Source organism: Heloderma suspectum, chromosome 6, assembly GCF_057233095.1.
Source record: "Heloderma suspectum isolate Gila_16-S chromosome 6, 16-S_ref, whole genome shotgun sequence".
NCBI lineage: Eukaryota > Metazoa > Chordata > Lepidosauria > Squamata > Helodermatidae > Heloderma > Heloderma suspectum.
The window spans coordinates 75,509,622-75,529,151 of NC_139463.1; the positions used below are offsets into that span (position 1 = coordinate 75,509,622).

The 19,530-nt window shown below is 47.1% G+C and overlaps 1 protein-coding gene across 4 annotated transcripts in view; it reads left to right on the forward strand.

Moving 5' to 3' along the window:
* Nucleotides 1-19,530, forward strand: part of POLD1 (DNA polymerase delta 1, catalytic subunit) — a 34,270-nt gene that overhangs the window by 7,603 nt on the left and 7,137 nt on the right. For all 4 annotated transcript variants that reach the window (XM_084805036.1, XM_084805038.1, XM_084805037.1 and 1 more), the window contains 14 exons: nt 1,298-1,427; nt 2,440-2,606; nt 3,773-3,877; nt 5,911-6,051; nt 6,201-6,311; nt 8,152-8,343; nt 8,677-8,765; nt 9,158-9,274; nt 9,772-9,885; nt 10,881-11,028; nt 16,713-16,808; nt 17,535-17,672; nt 18,767-18,942; nt 19,264-19,416. In XM_084805036.1, the coding sequence (XP_084661162.1) occupies nt 1,298-1,427; nt 2,440-2,606; nt 3,773-3,877; nt 5,911-6,051; nt 6,201-6,311; nt 8,152-8,343; nt 8,677-8,765; nt 9,158-9,274; nt 9,772-9,885; nt 10,881-11,028; nt 16,713-16,808; nt 17,535-17,672; nt 18,767-18,942; nt 19,264-19,416 (1,877 nt within the window). The remainder of the gene's footprint in view (nt 1-1,297; nt 1,428-2,439; nt 2,607-3,772; nt 3,878-5,910; nt 6,052-6,200; nt 6,312-8,151; nt 8,344-8,676; nt 8,766-9,157; nt 9,275-9,771; nt 9,886-10,880; nt 11,029-16,712; nt 16,809-17,534; nt 17,673-18,766; nt 18,943-19,263; nt 19,417-19,530) is intronic.

The window sequence follows — 19,530 nt, forward strand, 5'->3', positions numbered from 1 at the left end:
TGTTGATGTTCCCTCTGGTCAGGGAACCTAAAATATGTTATGTATGTCTTGGTTTGCTCATAAAATTATCATGTTTGTATATTAAATTTAGAAGTACAGTTTATTGAGACAATAATTACACATTTACTAACTGAGTTTACTTTTAAATGTTTTTAAGTATAATAATTTTATGAGCAAACCAAGGTATACATAATACAGCTTTAGGAACATAATGGATGCTTTATATTCCTAAAGCACCCCTTCCCCACCTGGTGCCCTCCCAATGTTTTGGATTACAATGCTTAGCATTCCTGACCATTGGCCTTGCTGCCTGAGGCTGATGGGAACTGAGGTCCAAAAAGCTGGAGGACACAAGGTTGGAGAAGGCTGTCCTAAAGCAACAAAGTGACTTTAGATCTGTCAAGAGCACTAAAAATAAAAGTATTATTTTTCAGTGTTTCCCCAAATACCATATTTTCTTACTGTCCTGCCCAGAAAAAAAATATCTTTTTTCCCAAGGCTTCAACATTTTCAGAAATTGTACATCTCTATTCTTCAGTCAACTTGAGTGCTATTTTTAGTGGAAAGACATGAAAGAAATGAAAGGAAAACATTTTGTATGAAAGAAGGATTTCTGGCTAGGATTTTAGATTCTGAGTGTCTTGTTTAAAATGTGAAGTCCAGGACAGATCCTTTAAGGGGCACAGGGGACTTGTTAACCAGATGCTGGATGATGGATCTGGTGCATGGGGCCCTTTGGGAATGATAGATCTAAGATGTTGTGTGTGTGAATTAGGGCTAGATTGAAACTTTTTATTTTCAGTTTTCAGTTGCTACATTTTTTATCCCTCCCTTTCTCCCAAGGAGTTCAAGGTGGCATATGTGGTTCCCTCCACTCCCATTTTATCCTCACAACAACTGTGTGAGGTAGGTTAGACTAAGAGATGTTGACTGGCTCTTTGTCACCTTGTGAGCTTCATGGCTGAGTGGGGATTTGAACCTGGGTCTCCCCAGTCCTAGTCCAAAACTCTTAACCACTGACTACACCCACACTGTCTGCAAGAGTAGCCTCTTGTGGGTGGGAGTGAGTGAGTGACTTGGTGTGAATTTTTTGTTGGTGCAACCTGGCCAGAGTTTGATGTGGAGGGATCCTGTCAGGTGTGAGGCCTAGAAGAAGAGTCCGTTTCTGAAAGATGTAAACATGTGTGTGGGGTTAGGGTGGGGTGGCAGAATGGATCTTCCAGGGCTGAAGATTCTTGATAAAGACTGTAGGAACATCTCCTGTTATTAATTCTGCCTTTTTCCTCCCCACCCATAGGTGTCGCTCTGCCAGCTGGAGGCTGATGTGGCCTGGATGGATTTCATTAGCCATCCCCCCGAGGGAGAGTGGCAACGCATCGCCCCCTTGCGTGTGCTCAGTTTTGATATTGAATGCGCTGGACGTAAAGGTACCAAAGAATGTTGAGCAGGCAAAATGTGACATGGCGAGACAGATTTAGGTTCTGGAGGTGGGAGGCTAGTTATCCAGAGTCCTGCTGGGTTTTATAATAACGACAAACGTTTATAACCCTGAAACAGTCTCAGCATGAACAGGCCTCTTTAGTGAGGTGTACAATCAGCACTGGAGTGGCTTTTCCTTAGGTTAGATCTGCAGAGAAGCGGGAACATTGGCCAGCTCACTCAAACACGGTATGCTATGGAGTGGTTTGTGCAGTAGGGCTGGCAAGGCAGAAAGTATTGTTTTCCCTGGGTGAGTGGCTAACTGCAGAGCTGTGTTAGCTGTATGGGCCAAGCAGATCCTTTGGGTAAATGAAGCAGCCATGTGAGTGTAGCATGGGTGGGGAATCTCAGGCCTGGGGGCCAAATCCAGCCCTCCTGGGTCCTAATCCGCCCTCCAGGTTTCCCCAGATGGCCATGCCCCCTTCCTCTGGCCTCTCCCAACCATCGCTTGTTTGGCTCCTGACTTTTGTATCTCTCCCCCCTCATTCCAAAAGGTTGAAATGCCTCTCCTAAGTCTTAGGTACTGGCAGTAAGAACTTTAAACTACAATGTGCTGGTATTTCTTTGATTTAGGGTCTACCCCCTTTGCCTTTGGCCCTGCCCACCACTGGAAGCAGCCCTTGAGACCTTCTCTGAATTTCTCCCTTGGGCTGAAAGGAGTTCCCCATCCCTGGTTAATAGTAAAAAGCCATAGTTGTTAGATTTCCGAATGAACAATGATGATTCACTATATTGTCAGGGGGCAGGATGTCTCTTGGCAGTTCTAAGGCTAAGACAGTGGGACACGGTGAGGGTGAAGAACTCGTGAGATGAACCCTTGATGTATGTTGGTTATAAGTGAAGGAGTTAAATAATGGGAGTGGGTTTATCATGATTAGGTTCAGAGTGGTCCCTGAAGGGTAAGGTGAGGGAATCTTTTAGCTATTGTGTTAACTGTCCCCATCCTGTGTTTCTGCTCAGGTATTTTTCCCGAACCAGAGAAGGACCCAGTCATCCAGATTGCCAATATGGTCCTACGCCAGGGGGAGAAGGACCCTTTTGTGCGCAATGTCTTCACCTTGCAGATCTGTGCCCCCATCGTTGGCTCTCAGGTGCTCTGTTTTCAAAAGGAGGCGGAGCTGCTCAAGGTACTGGGGACAGTGTCCAGTCTGCCAGGTGGGGTGGGCCTGGAGTGCTCATCTGAGTGTAAGGGAAATGAGCAGTGGTGATAGGGTGCTGGGGTAATATGGTAGAATGCTGGATAAGAATCCTGTCTGGGCAGTAAAGATGGGGAGGAAGGCATGTATATATATTCAGGATATAGACTTGAATATATGAAAATGTATTCATGGGCTATATCTGCATATGTGCCAGGCTGTCAAAGAACCAGGCCGGGTATTCCAACCCTGAAAAATGTGGAGATTGATAACAGATTTGACCCGGGCGTCAGGGGAGAAGAGTTCCTTGGAATTCTATTATTGTTGTTCTTACTACTTTTTGTCTTGTTGGTCTTTTGTCTTCATTTGGTCTTGGTGGATCTGGAGATCACTCTGGGGAAAGGGAGATTTTTTTAAAGTACTTTAAAAACTCCACTTTGGACTATTTCAAGCCACTTCTCCAGCAACGTTCCTTGTGGAGGAAGAGTTTGAATGGCTGCTCTGCCCACTCCTTGTGATTGCTTTGCCCACTTCTCCCCCTTCCCTTTAGCTTGGCTTGTTTTTATGCTCCTTCTATTGGGAAAGAGCTTGCAAGCCTCTGGGGGGACTGGAAGTTAGCAGACCTGGTATTTTGGGAAGGCAGACGTATACTGCCGGCAGGTATACAGATGCAAGGAGCCCTTTACAACGAGGCAGGTAACTGGTGGTCTTTTCTGACTGGCGTCTGGTCTCTGATATGGTTACTTAGAATCATTTGCAGCCCCCAAATATCTGGGAAGACCTCTTTGCTAAAGATTTTGGTGACTGGCTCTGATGCCTCACATATACTCCATTGTTCAAAATCCCCTCCTATTTCCCTCATCAGGGCTAGGTAGGGTGGCTCTTGAATTTGGGGAACTTGTGCAAGATGTGGGTTTTTGTTTTAAGGCCTTCCCTTCTGTAGACCACCAGAAATCCAGGCGGAGGAGGTGGCGAGATGCAGATCTTTTAGGAACGTTGTATTTTGGCTGTGTCTCTCCTGAATTCAGGTGGTAGGGCTTGGAAAGACCTCTGCCTGTGATCTTGGAGAGTTGAGAGCTGTTGCCAGTGAGCCAATACTGGACCCTTGGTCTCCATCTGTGGCAGAATGGTCATGTAACTCTTCAACTTGCTTCCAGGCCTGGGCGGAATTCATACGAATTATCGACCCTGACATCATCACCGGCTATAACATCCAGAACTTCGACCTTCCCTATCTCATCACCCGTGCCCAGACTCTTAAAGTAAGCCCACTTTCCTTCCCCCATTCCTGGATGGAGTTGCGTTGCTATTCATACATTAAACAGAGGCCATACCCTCATATTCTCTTCCTTCCGACATGTGCAGTGCAGCTCTCCTGGTGTCGGCACATAGATGGCTTTGTGCAACTGGTTCTAGGCCAGGAACGTGGAATTGTTTTGGTCTGCGGGGCACTGTCATTGGAAACTAGCCTGCACTGCCTTCCCCAGTAGCCATGTACCATCACGCTTGCAGAGGCTGTCACCCTTGATATGTTTTGGCATGCATACGCATCGGTAGGAAGAGGAAGAAACATCAGGAAGAGCAGCGGAGAAATGTCTGTTTCCTGTAATCTGAGAAATGGGGTGGGTGGGGAGGGAAGCCCCCTGCTCTTCCCGCTCTCTCTGCATCAGCTGCTTGGAAGAGAACATAAGTAAGAAGTTTCTATCCTTAACCACTCATAAACAATGAAACAAAATAGATTTAAGGAAAATTATGTATAAAAATATATAGCAAATATATAACAAATTTAATATAAAAACTGATATTTCATACAAAGTTTAAAACACTGGCACACTGGCCAACTCCTACAGAACGCTTGGATGCTGCGTGTAGCCTTTTGTCAGAGTTGGCTGGTGTGCCAGTATTCTTAAAAAATACAATCCGAAACAACAGTCTTGTGTGTGTGTGTGTGTGTGTGTGTGTGTGTGTATAAATAAATAAATAAATTGTGGTATGGTAAACGGTGGCTTTAGACAGAAGGAACTTCTGGATGTAGGAGGGAATGTTCTTGTCCCCTCACTTTTTTTGCATTCAGATACCAGCCACATGATGAGGATTATAGAATATGTATAGTTAATATTTACTGGTTCCATGTAGAAAATTTAACACCATTAAATGATTGCTGTAATAAGGGCTGCAATTATTGTTTGTCTATTTTTCCCACAGATGAAGGCCAGTTTGGTCAAAATGCATTTGGGATAGAGGCATTGCACATTTGTGTAGCCTTTTTTGAAAGTCAGTATTACAACTGTGTATGTATGATAAACTGTTAAGACTGCTAATGTTTTAAACTTTGTATGAAATCTTGGTTTTTATATAAAAATATTGTTATAGATTTGCTATTTATTTTTATATATATAATCTTCCTTAAGCCTATTTTGTTTTGTTGGAAGAGAACATGCTAGCTCCTGCTGCAATGGACTGCAGCAGCTCCGAAACCCATCTCCCTACAGCAAAGGTTCTCCTGACTTAGAAAAACCTCATCAAGACAGTCCCCACCCATTTCTCTGGCGGTCAGGGAAGTTTGCCAGCTTGAGTCGGAGATATGGAGAAGTCACAACAAGGCAGAATCTGTGATCTTGAATGGCTTCCATTGTAGAAACAGTCGCCAAGCCTTAAAGTAAACTTGGGATTCTCCGGCCACACCCCATGCCTACTGCTCCTTAGAAACTTCCAGTTCAGGCTCATGCCCTCCCACGCAGTGTTCCCACGAAGGTGTTCGTCTTCCTGAGTGCTTTGCTTGCTTCCTGTTTTGCTGGCTGATCACACAAGTTTAGTTGATTGATTAAATCTTCATCAGTTTACAGCTAAGGAGGAAAACGCTAGGAGTTCTACAGAAAAGAGTGCAGAGTATGTATGAAGTTCTGGACAAATGCTCTGTATTGAAAGAAACTTCAAGACGCAATAGTATGCATGTTTAGACATCATTTTTTTTAACCTTTTATGTTCACCACTCCAGAACCTGCTTTAGATACGGAGTGGTATACAAATGTTGTAAATACATTTGTAAATAAATAAAAAGTCTTACAACTCCTAGCATTCCCCAGCCATCCATGCTGGGAGATGAAGGACTTTTTTCTGTCTAAATATGCATAGGATTAATTTTAAAAAATCTGCTTCCCAGTTAATCAGGAACACATTTTTAATCGGTCAATCAGGAGTGCCTTTTTGGCCAATTAATTGACTTACCTATAACGCCCCCCGCACTGTCCTTCCCCCATGCCATGCCTCACAGCTTGCTTTTCTGCATTCCCAGGTCTCCACATTTCCCTTCCTGGGCCGTATTCCTGCCCGCAAGTCTGTCATCCGCGACTCTTCCTTCCAGTCCAAACAGATGGGCCGGCGGGAGAATAAAGTCATTAACATGGAAGGCAGAGCCCAGTTTGATCTGCTTCAGGTAAGGAAGGCTGTTGGTCTCATTTTACAGATAGGGGAGCGCAGGGTGCGAGGTGGTGACAGCTGCTGGGGGTTCCCAGATACAAGACCAGCACTCTACCCATTGGACCATGTTGGCACTCACAGCTTGGCTCTTCATGTTCCCTCCAGGTCCTGCTGCGGGATTACAAATTGCGCTCTTACACGTTGAATGCTGTCAGCTATCACTTCCTGCAGGAGCAGAAAGAAGATGTGCAGCACTCTATCATCACAGACCTGCAGGTAACCGTAGTAGCTGCACCGTATGACTTGACCAGCTTTCCTGTCTATTGAACAAACTTATTTGGTGGCTTTTATTTTGCACCATCTATTTGGTCTCCATCTGTTGTGGGTTTGACTTGATAAGACTTGCCTGATGTTCATGGTAGCTTGGCATTGTAGATGACGATCCTTCTTCTGATGCCTGAAATATCCTGAATGCTCAGGTGACTTGGATTGGCCCATGCAATGTTTGTGACAGATGCTGAGGACGGTTAGCTTTCCATACACACACTCCCCACCCCACCCTGAACTACAATTCCTAGGGTTTCTTGGGATCAAGAGGTGGCATAAAGTTAACTCTTGTTTAGAGCAGTTCATTAGATAGGCTCTTCATAAAGCACTGTGTGTCACAGTTTGAGAAGTGCTTCTGTATTAACACTCTTGCTGGTATGCACGCACCAGGCTCATATTAGGTTTGTCTGAGGCAGTGTAAATGAGTTGTGGAGGGGTGGGGAACCTCTTTTGGCTGACAGGGCACATTCCCTCGTGGGAGATGTTCCTGAGGCCCCATGCCAATGGTGGGCATTGCTGGAGCCAAAGGCCCTGTCCATACAACTCTGTCTCTCTTCCTGTTCCTCCTTTTCTCTCTTTCCTTCCCCAGCTTCCTCCCCTCTTCATCTCCATGCCAACAGCACTTAGATCTTTAAAAAAAAGCTCCTGTTGGTACCAGTGAAGGTTTTTCTTAAAGCCTAATTACTGCCTGGGGGTGAGGGAGAATAATTTTGAGGGGATCGCAGTGCACGGGGAGTGGAGGTTAGCCGTTCCTTCCCCCTGCACGGCAATTAGGGTTTTTAAAAAGTCTTCATGGAACCAGTGGAGGTTTTTCAAAAGCCTGATTGCTGGGCAGGGGGGCCGATCCCCTGAATGGGGAGGCCCTGTGGACAGGTGGTTCTCCATCGCTGACTTTGGGTTTTGTTCCTGATCCATTATCTTTGCAAGCAAGAATGTGGATGTCAGGGAATCTTTACCTTTTTAAAAAGCAAGTTTCTAGCCCTACTGGTTGTGGAAATTCATTTAAGTATGTACAGTGACAGCAGAAGACCCTGTTTAGGGAATTGTGTTTTTCTGCCTACCTTCTTCCTTGTGGCTTCCAGTAAGGGCTTGTTTGTTTGTTTTTCCTTTAAAAAAATTGCGACCTGCCTTTTCTGTACATTAATTCCCAAGAAAGAGAACAAGAAATAGAACCAAATGCAATCTACAAAACTCTCATAAAGCTGTCTGAAAAGGCGCAATAAGCAGAGGGGAAAACACCTATATATCAGCCAATTAACCAAATGAAAGTAAAAGGCACATTAATAACAACAACAAAAGGTTGTCTTAAAGAACAGGCAGGTTTTGAAATCCCATAATCCAAGTTCCTGGATCTGGTGAACCTCTGCAGACAGGTGGTTCATAATTTTAGGTCCACCACCAAGGATACTCTCTCTTTAGTGGCCACCAATTTAATAGCAATGGAACTATCAAAGATTATTTGTTCCAGATCTTAAAGACAAGGCGTGTACATATGGGAGGAGGTGCCTGTCCCCTTCTTTGCTGCTTCTATAACTACACTTCTTAGCCTAAAGTGTACTACATTAAAAAGACAGCTTAGATACTAAATAAGTCCCTTTGCTTATCTTTTGACTTTCTTTCATGTGATATTCTGGCTCTGCCTGGTGCAGAGAATGAATAGTCCTGCTTCTTTCTAATCTTGAACAGCCAGTAACATTTGTCTACTTTCTTTCTGTATCCAGAAGCAAAGGTGTATTTGCTCCCCCCTGCCCCACTCCTTAATTTGCAAGTTTTTTCTCTCTCCTGGCAGAACGGCTCCGACCAGTCACGCCGACGCCTGGCTGTGTACTGCCTCAAGGATGCCTATCTGCCCCTGCGGCTTCTGGAGAAGCTCATGTGTGTCATCAACTACATGGAGATGGCGAGAGTCACTGGTGTCCCTCTTGGCTACCTCCTGGCACGGGGACAGCAAATCAAGGTCGTTTCCCAGCTCCTGCGGCAGGTGAGGGGCATGGGGGAAAGTTGAGGGTGGATACGGGTTGAGATCAAGCATTTGGATCTGTCTAGCTTTGCCAGAAATACTTTTATGACACCCCTCTGCCACCCGCCTCTTGCCAGGGGTAAAAGGGAACTGGCCTGTCTCTTTTTTTAAAATTACATTATTCTGTAAAGCACCTGTATGTAATATAAACAAAACAAATAATAAAAGAAGTCTGACCAGTAAACAGATTGCACAGAGGTTAGCTGGATGGACAGACCCACATGGGGATGATACTGTGGTTTAGGGGAGAGTGCCAAGGAAAACCTCAAGCTGACATCTTCTCTCCACCCAAAGGCCATGAAGCAGAATCTGGTGATGCCAGTGGTGAAGTCGGAAGGTGGGGAAGACTATGCTGGTGCCACCGTCATTGAGCCACAAAAGGGGTAAGGCCTGCAGGGACTGCAGCTGGGGAAATGGGCCTTTCCCCCTACCATGACCAAGAGAAGGGGGGTTGCCGTGGTGGCTGACCCCACCCTCTGGACACTGGGAGCAGGGTTGAGGAGAAGAGGGTTAGAGCCCATGCTCTTCCAGCTTTGGGGCGATGGAGAAGAAGACTCTGGTTCTGGTGCATGGGAGAGAAGTTTCTGACAAGACGGAGGGAGGTATGGGAATCTTGTCGGCTTTCTTGGTGAGAAACGGCATGCCTAGTAGGAGAGACAGACCAAGGATTGGCAGCTGAAATTCCTGGGTTCTCTGGAGGGAAGCCAGTGAAGCATGTTTGGTCTAACTGATGAGGTGTGGAGGAGTAACATAACAGGCTCCATTTGTCTTTTAGTTATTATGATGTGCCCATAGCTACTTTGGACTTCTCCTCCCTGTATCCTTCCATCATGATGGCTCACAACCTGTGCTATACCACACTGTTACAACAGGGGGCGGTGGAGCGCTATGGGTGAGTAGAGAAGGACAGGACCTCTGGCTGACTCTTTTGCTGGGCTGAGTATTGAACTAGAGGACAGCAGTATGAATGTGGCAGGACCACCCTTGGGGTGGAAGGGGGAGATTCCTTCCTGATGCCTAAGATGGCAGTCGTGTGGCAGAGCCAAAGTGAGAGGGGAAAGCTGCGTTACTCCAAAGCAAGCATGATTGGGGAGCAAGCCCACCTTGCTTGCCACCCTGTGTCTTGTGGTGGTCCCTGATGGCCCGTGGAAAAGGGAGATCTCTTCTCTCCTCTGGCAACGGCTTATCGAAGAGTGAAATTAGCAAGGAGGTTTGGGGGAAGGGACACCCTGACTGGGGCTGGGAGCTATCCAAATGAGGTATATTATGAAATGAGGAGTGGTGGGGGTTAGTGGGTGGAATTGGAAACTGGGCTGGTGATATGTAAAAGTGGGTGGCTAAACTCCCAGGTTGTTTGCTCCCTGATGGATGGTTGCCCTTTTCCACTAGGCTTTCAGCAGAGCAGTTCATTCGCACCCCAACTGGGGACCATTTTGTGAAGGCATCTGTTCGCAAAGGGTTGCTGCCAGAGATCTTGGAGAACTTGCTGGCTGCCCGCAAAAGGTGAAGTGTGGGGAGGGACATCTGCAGGGGTTTAAGGCAGTTGGAAGCAGGGAGGCCGAGCCGTAGCTCAGTGGTAGAGCACCTGCTTGGCATGCAGAAGGTCCCAGGTTCGATCCCCAGCATCTCCAGGTAGGGCAGGAAAAACTCTTGCCTGAAACCCTAGAGAGCCGCTGCCTGTCAGTATTGACAGTACTGGGCTAGATGGACCAAGGGTCTGACTCCTGTGTTCCTTGGCACCTCCAGTTAAAAGGATCTGAGAGCCAGTGTGGTGCAGTGGCGAGAGTGTTGGACTGGGAGCCGGGAGATCCGGGTTCTAGTCGCTACTCGACCATGGAAGCTCACTGGGTGACTTTGGGCCCATCACAGACTCTCAGCCCAGCCTACTTCACAGGGCTGTTGTGAGGATAAAATGGAGAGGAGGAGGATAATGTAAAGCCGCCTTGGGTTCCTTGCAAGAGGAAAAAAGGCGGGGTATAAATGCAATAAAGAAACAAAATAAAGAAATAACGGGATTGGAAAGTGCCATTACCTGAGCCTCTGGAGAGCTCATGCCAGTCAGAGTGGCTGACACCTGGCTAGATGGGATAATAATCCGGCTCTTCATGGGCAGGAACCAGAATATGTGTCTTCTCTGAGGAATGGATTCCTGGTTTCTCTAACTGGAAATAAGATTTAAGGGAGGAAAATCCTGGATTAAAAGGAAGAGGGATACCTAAAATGCTTGGATCCTTGGAGTGGGTATTAAGAGCTGGGTCTGGAAGCTGGGATGCCGTGGCTTTTGGGCAGTGGGCTAGGGGTGTGTGGCAAGAGCATGGCACTCAGTAAGTCAGAGTCCAGAGGATTTGAAAGCCAGAAGTCCTGGCTGTTAAGGGTTTGAAAGGTTCACTTATGGATGAGCATGTGGGATTTCTAATATCTCCCAAGAGTCAGGGCTGTTATGAAATTGCCGGCAATCATTCCTTACTCTCCCTCTTTCTGTCCCTAATTTGGCTCAGGGCCAAGGGAGAGCTGAAGCAGGAGACGGATCCATTCAAGCGCCAGGTGCTGGATGGACGGCAGCTGGCCCTCAAGGTCAGCGCTAACTCCGTGTATGGCTTCACTGGGGCCCAAGTGGGCAAGTTGCCTTGCCTTGAAATCTCTCAGGTGAGCTTGGCCCCCCTCAAAGATGGGGAGTTCTCTCATTATGATTTTATTTTATAATGTGCTAATGTCAATGGGGTGTGGGAAACTACAGATCGGGTTAGCGAGTTGCCTTATCAGCTGAGGAAAAGGTGGGTGGCTATTAAGTTATCCCTCATTTGCTATCGCTAAAGCAGATTTGGGTGAATTCCTAGAGGTGTCCTTGCCATGTGATCCTTAGTCTTGTCTGGCTGTTTGCTTATGGCTTGCTATGATTTATTAAGCTTTCGTTCTGAGCATTTTAAATGAACCAGTGCTTTGCAGTTGATTGGTGGTAGGTTCAGGACAGGCAGAAGGAAGTCCTGCTCACACTGAGCATAATTTAACTTCATAGAATCCACTAGCACAAGAAGCAGGGATTGCCAGCAGCTTAGATTAGTTTTTAAAAGCTAATCTAAGCCCATGTGGTGTAGTGGTCAGAGTGTTGGACTGGGCCTCCGTCTGTGTCTTCCATGCTGTCCTGTACTAGCTCCATCCTCCCCCTTCTTCTCATCTCCACCCCCAAACCTGCCTGTTCCTTCCAGCCTCCCCTTCTACTTTCCTCCCTAATATTCTTCCTTGCCCACCTTCCTCTAACTCCTCTGCCCCACTCTCCAGCTCTCACTCTTCCTATCTCCCATTCAGCATTGGAATCCAGCCCAGCATAAGAACCCGATAAGCACATACCAACACAGTGCAGTAAAATGAAAGCCAGTGTAGTGTAGTGCTTACAGTGTTGGACCGGGACTCAGGAGATCCAGGTTGTAGTCCCCACTCGGCCATGAAGCCCACTGGGTGACTGTGGGCCAATCACTGACTCTCAGCCTAACCTACCTCACAAGGTTGTTGTGAGGATAAAATGGAGAAGAGGAGGAGGACCATGTATGTCTCCTTGGAAGCAAGGCAGGATATAAATGTAGCAAATGCATAAAATAAGTAAAACAAAATAATCCTGATGTGCACACACCCTTAGTATAAATGTAATAATAAATAAATAAAAATAAAATAAAAGTTAAATCCATTGATGATCAGTCTGTCTAAAGCAGCCTTCTCCAGCCTGGGTCCCTCCAGATGTTTTGGACTACAACTCTGATCAGCCTCAGCCAGCATGGTCAGTGGTTTGGGATGATGGGACTTGAAGTCCCAAACATCTGGAAGGAACCCAGGTTAGGGGAGGCATTCACTGTGGCTGCTAAGTGAAAACTCCATGTATTGATGGGGACAGGCGGGGGGCAGGACTCTACGTCTGAATACAGATGCTGGGGGCAAACGAGAGGAAGGCGATCGCCCATGACCTGTGTGCGACAGCCCAGAGATATCTGGCTGGCCACTTCTGGAAACGGAATGCTGAACTTTATGGAACTTGGCTGTTCTGGCCTTAATTCTGTAAGGCAGGTGAGTCAGCAAGAGAATGTTGTGAGTGGAAGAGGGGCACGCAGTGTCTCCCAACATGTCTGAACATCGCATTAGAAAGGACTGGAGCGCTCGACATCTGAAGGTCCACCAAACACCAGACCTGAGCATTTTGTAGACACAGTGCGCGATGACCAGGGTCTTTGTTTCACTGGCTTGTTTGTATTGTTGACTACAGTCCCCATACAAACACATGTAGCTTTAACATTACCACTGAAAAAAAGAAGTATTCTCACTTCCTAACAGGAGTGCTCCTATTCAGGTTTCCAGTCAGCCAGGCATGTCCTCCACCTGAAAGACTGAAAGAACTGGGCATGTTTAGCCTTGAGAAGAGAAGACTGAGGGGAGATATGATTTGTTGTTGTTGTTGTTCAGTCGTGTCCGACTCTTCGTGACCCCATGGACCATAGCACGCCAGGTCTTCCTGTCCTGTGCTCTCTCCCGGAGCGTGCTCAAGTTCATATTCATTGCATCTGTGATGCTATCTAGCCATCTCATCCTCTGCCGTCCCCTTCTCCTTTTGCCTTCAGTCTTTCCCAGCATCAGGGTCTTTTCCAGGGAGTTTTCTCTTCGCATTAGGTGGCCAAAATATTGGAGCTTCAGCTTCATTATCTGTCCTTCCAATGAGCACTCAGGGTTGATTTCCTTTAGGATGGACTGATTTGACCTCCTTGCAGTCCAGGGGACTCGTAAGAGTCTTCTCCAGCACCACAGTTTGAAAGCATCAATTCTTCGGCGCTCAGCCTTCCTTATAGTCCAGCTCTCACAGCCATACATTACTACTGGGAAAACCATAGCTTTGATTATGCGGACCTTTGTCGGCAAGGTGATGTCTCTGCTTCTTACTATGCTGTCTAGGTTTGCCATAGCTTTCCTTTCAAGGAGCAAGCGTCTTTTAATTTCATGGCTACAGTCACCGTCTGCGGTGATCTTGGAGCCCAAGAAAGTAAAATCTGTCACTGCTTCCATTTCTTCCCCTTCTATATGCCAGGAAGTGATGGGGCCAGATGCCATGATCTTAGTTTTTTTAATGTTGAATTTCAAACCAGCTTTTGCACTCTCCTCTTTCACCCTCAACAAGAGGCTCTTTAGATCCTCTTCGCTTTCTGCCATTAGGGTGGTATCGTCTGCATATCGGAGGTTGTTGATAATTCTCCCAGCAATCTTAATTCCGACCTCTGATTCATCCAACCCGGCATTTCTCATGATGTACTCTGCATATAAGTTAAATAAGCAGGGTGACAATATGCAGCCTTGTCGTACTCCTTTCCCAATTTTGAACCAATCGGTTGTTCCATGTCTGGTTCTTACTGTTGCTTCTTGACCCTCGTACAGGTTTCTCAGGAGACAGGTAAGGTGGTCTGGTACTCCCATCACTTTAAGAATTTGCCACAGTTTGTTGTGATCCACACAATCAAAGGCTTTAGCGTAGTCAATGAAGCAGAAATAGACGTTTTTCTGGAATTCTCTTGCTTTCTCCATGATGCAGCGAATGTTGGCGATTTGATCTCTAGTTCCTCTGCCTCTTCTAAACCCAGCTTGTACTTCCGGTAGTTCTCGGTTCGCATACTGCTGAAGCCTAGCTTGTAGGATTTTGAGCATCACCTTGCTGGCATGTGAAATGAGTGCAATTGTGCGGTAGTTTGAACACTCTTTGGCGTTGCCCTTCTTTGGAATTGGAATGTAAACTGACCTTTTCCAGTCTTGTGGCCACTGTTGAGTGTTCCAGATTTGTTGGCATATTGAATGCAGCACTTTAACAGCATCATCTTTGAGGATTTTAAATAGCTCAGCTGGAATACTGTCATCTCCGCTAGCTTTGTTGTTACTAATGCTTCCTAAGGCCCACTTGACTTCACTCTCGAGGATGTCCGGCTCAAGTTCAGTGACCGCACTATCATGGCTATCAGGGACATTCAGATCTTTCCTGTATAGTTCTTCTGTGTATTCTTGCCACCTCTTCTTAATCTCATCTGCTTCTGTTAGGTCCCTGCCTTCTTTGTCCTTTATCATGCCTGTCTTTGCACAAAACGTTCCCTTGAGATCTCCAATTTTCTTGAAGAGATCTCTAGTCTTTCCCATTCTGTTGTTTTCCTCGATTTCTTTGCATTGTTCATTTAAGAAGGCCTTCTTGTCTCTCCTTGCTATTCTCTGGAACTCTGCATTCAGTTGGGTATATCTTCCCCTTTCTCCCTTGCTTTTCGCTTCCGTTCTTTCGTGAGCTACTTGTAAAGCCTCATCAGACAGCCACTTTGCTTTCTTGCATTTCTTTTTCTTTGGGATGGATTTCGTTGCTGCCTCCTGAACAATGTTACGGACCTCCGTCCATAGTTCCTCAGGCACTCTGTTTATCAGGTCTAATCCCTGAAATCTATTCCTCACCTCCACTGTATATTCATCAGGGATATGACTTAGGTCATACCTGAACGGTTTAGTGGTTTTCCTGACGTTCTTCAATTTAAGCCAAAATTTTGCAAGAAGCAGCTCATGATCTGAGCCACAGTCAGCTCCAGGTCTTGTTTTTACTGACTGTATGGAGCTTCTCCATCTTTGGCTGCAAAGGACGTAATCAATCTGATTTCGATATTGACCATCTGGTGACGTCCATGTGTAGAGTCGCCTCTTGTGCTGTTGGAAAAGAGTGTTTGCTATGATCAGCATGTTCTCTTGGCAAAACTCTGTTAGCTTTTGTCCTGCTTCATTTTGTACACCAAGGCCATGCCTGCCTGTTATCCCGGTGATTTCTTGACTTCCTACTTTAGCATTCCAATCCCCTATGATGAAGAGGACATCTTTTTTTGGTGTTAGTTCTAGGAGGTGTTGTAGGTCTTCATAGAACCGATCAACCTCAACTTCTTCGGCCTCAGTGGTTGGGGCATAGACTTGAATTACTGTGATGTTGAATGGTTTGCCTTGGATTCGTACTGAGATCATTCTATCATTTTTAAGATTGTACCCCAGTACTGCTTTTCCCACCCTTTTGTTGACTATGAGTGCTACTCCGTTTCTTCTAAGGGATTCTTGCCCACAATAGTAGATATGATGGTCACCTGAATTAAATTCGCCCATGCCTGTCCATTTTAGTTCGCTGATTCCCAAGATGTCGATGTTCAATCTTGCCATCTCATGTTTGACCACCTCCAGCTTACCTTGATTCATTGACCTTACATTCCAGGTTCCTAAACAATATTGTTCTTTACAGCATCGGATTTTCTTTTCACCACCAGACACATCCACAGCTGAGTGTCCTTTCGGGTTTGGCCCAGCCGCTTCACTCTTTCTGGCGCTACTTGGAAATACCCTCTGCTCTTCCCCAGTAGCATATTGGACACCTTCCGACCTGAGGGGCTCATCTTCCGGCGTCATCTCTTTTAGCCTTGTGATACGTTCCATGGGGTTTTCTTGGCAAGAATACTGGAGTGGGTTGCCATTTCCTTCTCCAGTGGACCACATTTTGTCAGAACTCTCTGCCATGACCTGTCCGTCTTGGGTGGCCCTGCACGGCATAGCTTATGGCTTCACTGAGTTACGCAAGCCTCTTCGCCACAACAAGGCAGTGATCCATGAAGGGGGGAGATATGATAGCGCTCTTCAAGTACTTGAAAGGTTGTCAGAGAGAGGAAGGCTGGGATCTCTTCTTGATCATGCCAGAGTGCAGGATACGGAATAATGGGCTCAAGTGACAGGAAGCCAGGTTCCGGCTGAACATCAGGAAAAATTTCCTAGCTGTTAGAGCAATACGACAATGGAACCAATTACTTAGGGAGGTGGTGGGCTCTCCCACACTGGAGGCATTCAAGAAGAGGCTGGACAGCCATCTGTCAGGGATGCTCTGAGTTGGATTCCTGCATTGAGCAGGAGGTTGGACTCGATGGTCTTGTAGGCCCCTTCCAACCCTACTATTCTGTGATTCTATGAAAACCCAAGGCTGTGATGGTTTTTGGTAGGGAGGGCAACCTTAGTGGGTCTGGTGAAAATCCTATGGCTGGGATAATGTGAGTGTGAGGGAGAGATTCTGGTTATGTTTAAGGCAGCCTTCCCCAACTTGGGACCCTCCAGATGTTTTGGACTACAACTCCCATCATCCCCTGCTGCATGGCCCATGGTCAGGGCTGATAAGAGTTGTGGTCGAAAACATCTGGAAAGCACCAGGTTGGGAACACTGCTTTGAGACAACAGTAAGCGGGCATCTCCTTGTGCCCTTTCGTTTGTCTCCCCTCAACATTTTAGACATCAACCGTATCCCTCTTTTCCAGAGTGTGACTGGATTTGGGCGTCAAATGATTGAGAAGACGAAGCAGCTGGTGGAATCCAAGTATACCATCGCCAATGGCTACAGTGCAGATGCAAAGGTGAGAGGGGAAAGGTGGGTGGGCTCTGTATAAAGTGGTGGCCAGCAGCAGGGCTACGATAGAGGGAAAGTGGGGAGTAACCCACTTCCTCAGAGGGGGAAGGTTCACAAAGGGTGCTCCTCTGGTGTCCAAGCTGACTGATAGGAAGCCTATCCTGCCTGCATGGGGCCTTGTCCTCTCACCTCACCCCTTCTCTGGTGGTGTGATCCTGTTCTCTGTGGCCACAGGGATGGGAGGAGCTGTAGCAGAGAGGGTTAGGGAATGGCTGGGGGGAGGGGGACTAGTCTTGCGGGTGGAGGGGGGTGATGGAGGCAGTGGGACGGGGGTGGTGAGGGAGGGAGGGAGGGAGGGAGGGAGGGAGGGAGGGAGGGAGGGAGGCAGAAGTTGCAACAGGAAGAGAGCGGCGCAGTGTGGCTTGTGGTGGAGGCAGCAGGCGTAGCTGTGCTGTGGCTGAAGAACTGTGAGACGTGAGAGACATGGGCAGTAGTTTCTGAAGGTTCAGTTAGGAACATTGGAAGCTGCCATATACTGAGGCAGACCACTGGACCATCTAGCCCAGCACTGTCAATGCTGACTGGCAGCGGCTCCCTAGGGTTTCAGGCAGGATTCCTTTCTCGCTCTTATCTGGAGATGCTGGGGATTGAACCTGGGACTGTCTGCATGCCAAATAAGTGGTCTGCGAACGAGCTATGGCCCCCTCCATCAAGCGTTCCTCTTCTGTCGCAGGTGGTCTATGGGGACACAGACTCGGTGATGTGCCGCCTGGGCGTGCCATCAGTCACCGAGGCCATGGAAATTGGCAGGGAAGCAGCCGCCTGGGTCTCCAGCCATTTCACTCCCCCCATCAAGCTGGAGTTTGAGAAGGTGAGTTGGGCACTGGAGCTCTCCATGCCCTCCAACACAGGCAGAGTTTATCAAGCCTGCCTTTGAAACAGGTACTTGGTATAAGATTCTCAAAGTGCTAGGAAGTGTCCTCGTGTAAGAGGCAAAAAATAACGGTAGAATGTGGAGGTGATAGGAAGGGAGGGAGAAGATGTGGAAAGACCAAGAACACTTCCAGTAAGTCAGAAACCACATAAGAACCTAAGCAGAGCCATGCTGGATCAGACCAGGGGTCCATCTAGTCCAGCATTCTGTTCACACAGTGGCTAACCAGCTGTCGACCAGGAACCCACAAACAGGGCATGAGTGCAGAGCACCCTCCCACCCATGTTCCCCAGCAACTGGTGTGCATAGGCTCACTGCCTCTGGTACTGAAAGTAGCACATAGCTGTCAAGACTAGTAGCCATTGATAGCCTTTTCCTTCAGGAATTTGTCCAACCCCCTTTTAAAGCCATCCAAATGGGTGGTCATCACTACATCCTGTGGTAGCGAATGCCGTAGTTTGAATATGTGCTGTGTGAAGAAGTCCTTCCTTTTATCTGTCCTGAATCTCCCACCAAAGCTTCATAGGATGACCCCAGGTTCTAGTATTTTGAGAGAGGGAGAAAAATGTCTCCCTATCCACATTCTGAGGCATGTCTGTCAAAATCGACAGTGTTAAGGAGCTACCCTGTGACTCTCTGAAGGCCAAACTTGACATGACATCAGTTGATCAAATGCAATGGACGTGCATGTTTTTCTGTTATGTACACTGGACAAAAATCACCTCTCCAGAAGTGTTGTTTGCATTTCAAGGGAAGCCTCCATTGGTGGCAGTGGCCCTCAAACCCTATGTGATTAGTGAGTATTTGGAAGATAAACACTCACCTTTTGTTTGTTTTTACCTGAAAACTTAGCCTACCCCAGCTTGAGAACTTTGTTTAGGAAAAAAAAACCCATCTTCCCATAGGCCTCCAGTCAATGAAACGGAATCCAAATTAAAAAGTTTTTAATAAACCTTTCTGGCTTTGGTGACTGGAGGCTAATATGTGATAATGCAGGTCTTTGCTGTTTGCTCCATCTGCCCACCCACCAGGTATACTTCCCCTACCTCCTGATCAACAAGAAGCGCTATGCTGGCCTGTACTTCTCCTCCAACCCCGACACGCACGACAAGATGGACTGTAAGGGCATTGAGACTGTGCGTCGAGACAACTGCCCCCTAGTGGCAAACCTCATCAACACCTGCCTGCAGAAGCTGCTTATCGACAGGTCTGTGGGTGTTTGGGCCAAAGCTCCATTCTGAGTAGGCTCTAACCTTTGGCTTGACAAGGACCTCTAAGGAGTGGGAGTGTTCCAGGAGTGGGGGGGAGAGCAGCACATGATCCCATGCTGAACAATATTTCAAATTCCTCTGTGCCAGAATAAAGCATTTAAAAGTTGGCTTCTAAAAAAATGGCAAATTATCAGGCATCTAGAGATCCCCCAGTGTTTCTGGAGTCTACTAGAGCTCAGAAATCTTGGTTCCACTAGAGCCCTTTCTGTTCTGGGAAAAGAAGCGTTCTCATTACCCATCCGTGCACGTCTTTATAGGGACCCTGCAGGAGCTGTGGCCCATGCCAAGGAGGTGATCTCGGATCTGCTGTGCAACAGAGTTGATATCTCGCAGCTGGTGATCACCAAGGAACTGACGCGCACAGCGGATGAATATGCAGGGCGCCAGGCTCATGTGGAGTTGGCTGAGCGGTGAGTTGAAGGAGGAAAGGAGGGCCTTATTTTTTTTCACCTTCCTTTTTAGAAGAGAGCGAAGAATGGAGGCTCGTCACCCCAGATCCAGATTTGGAGCAGACAGAATGAATA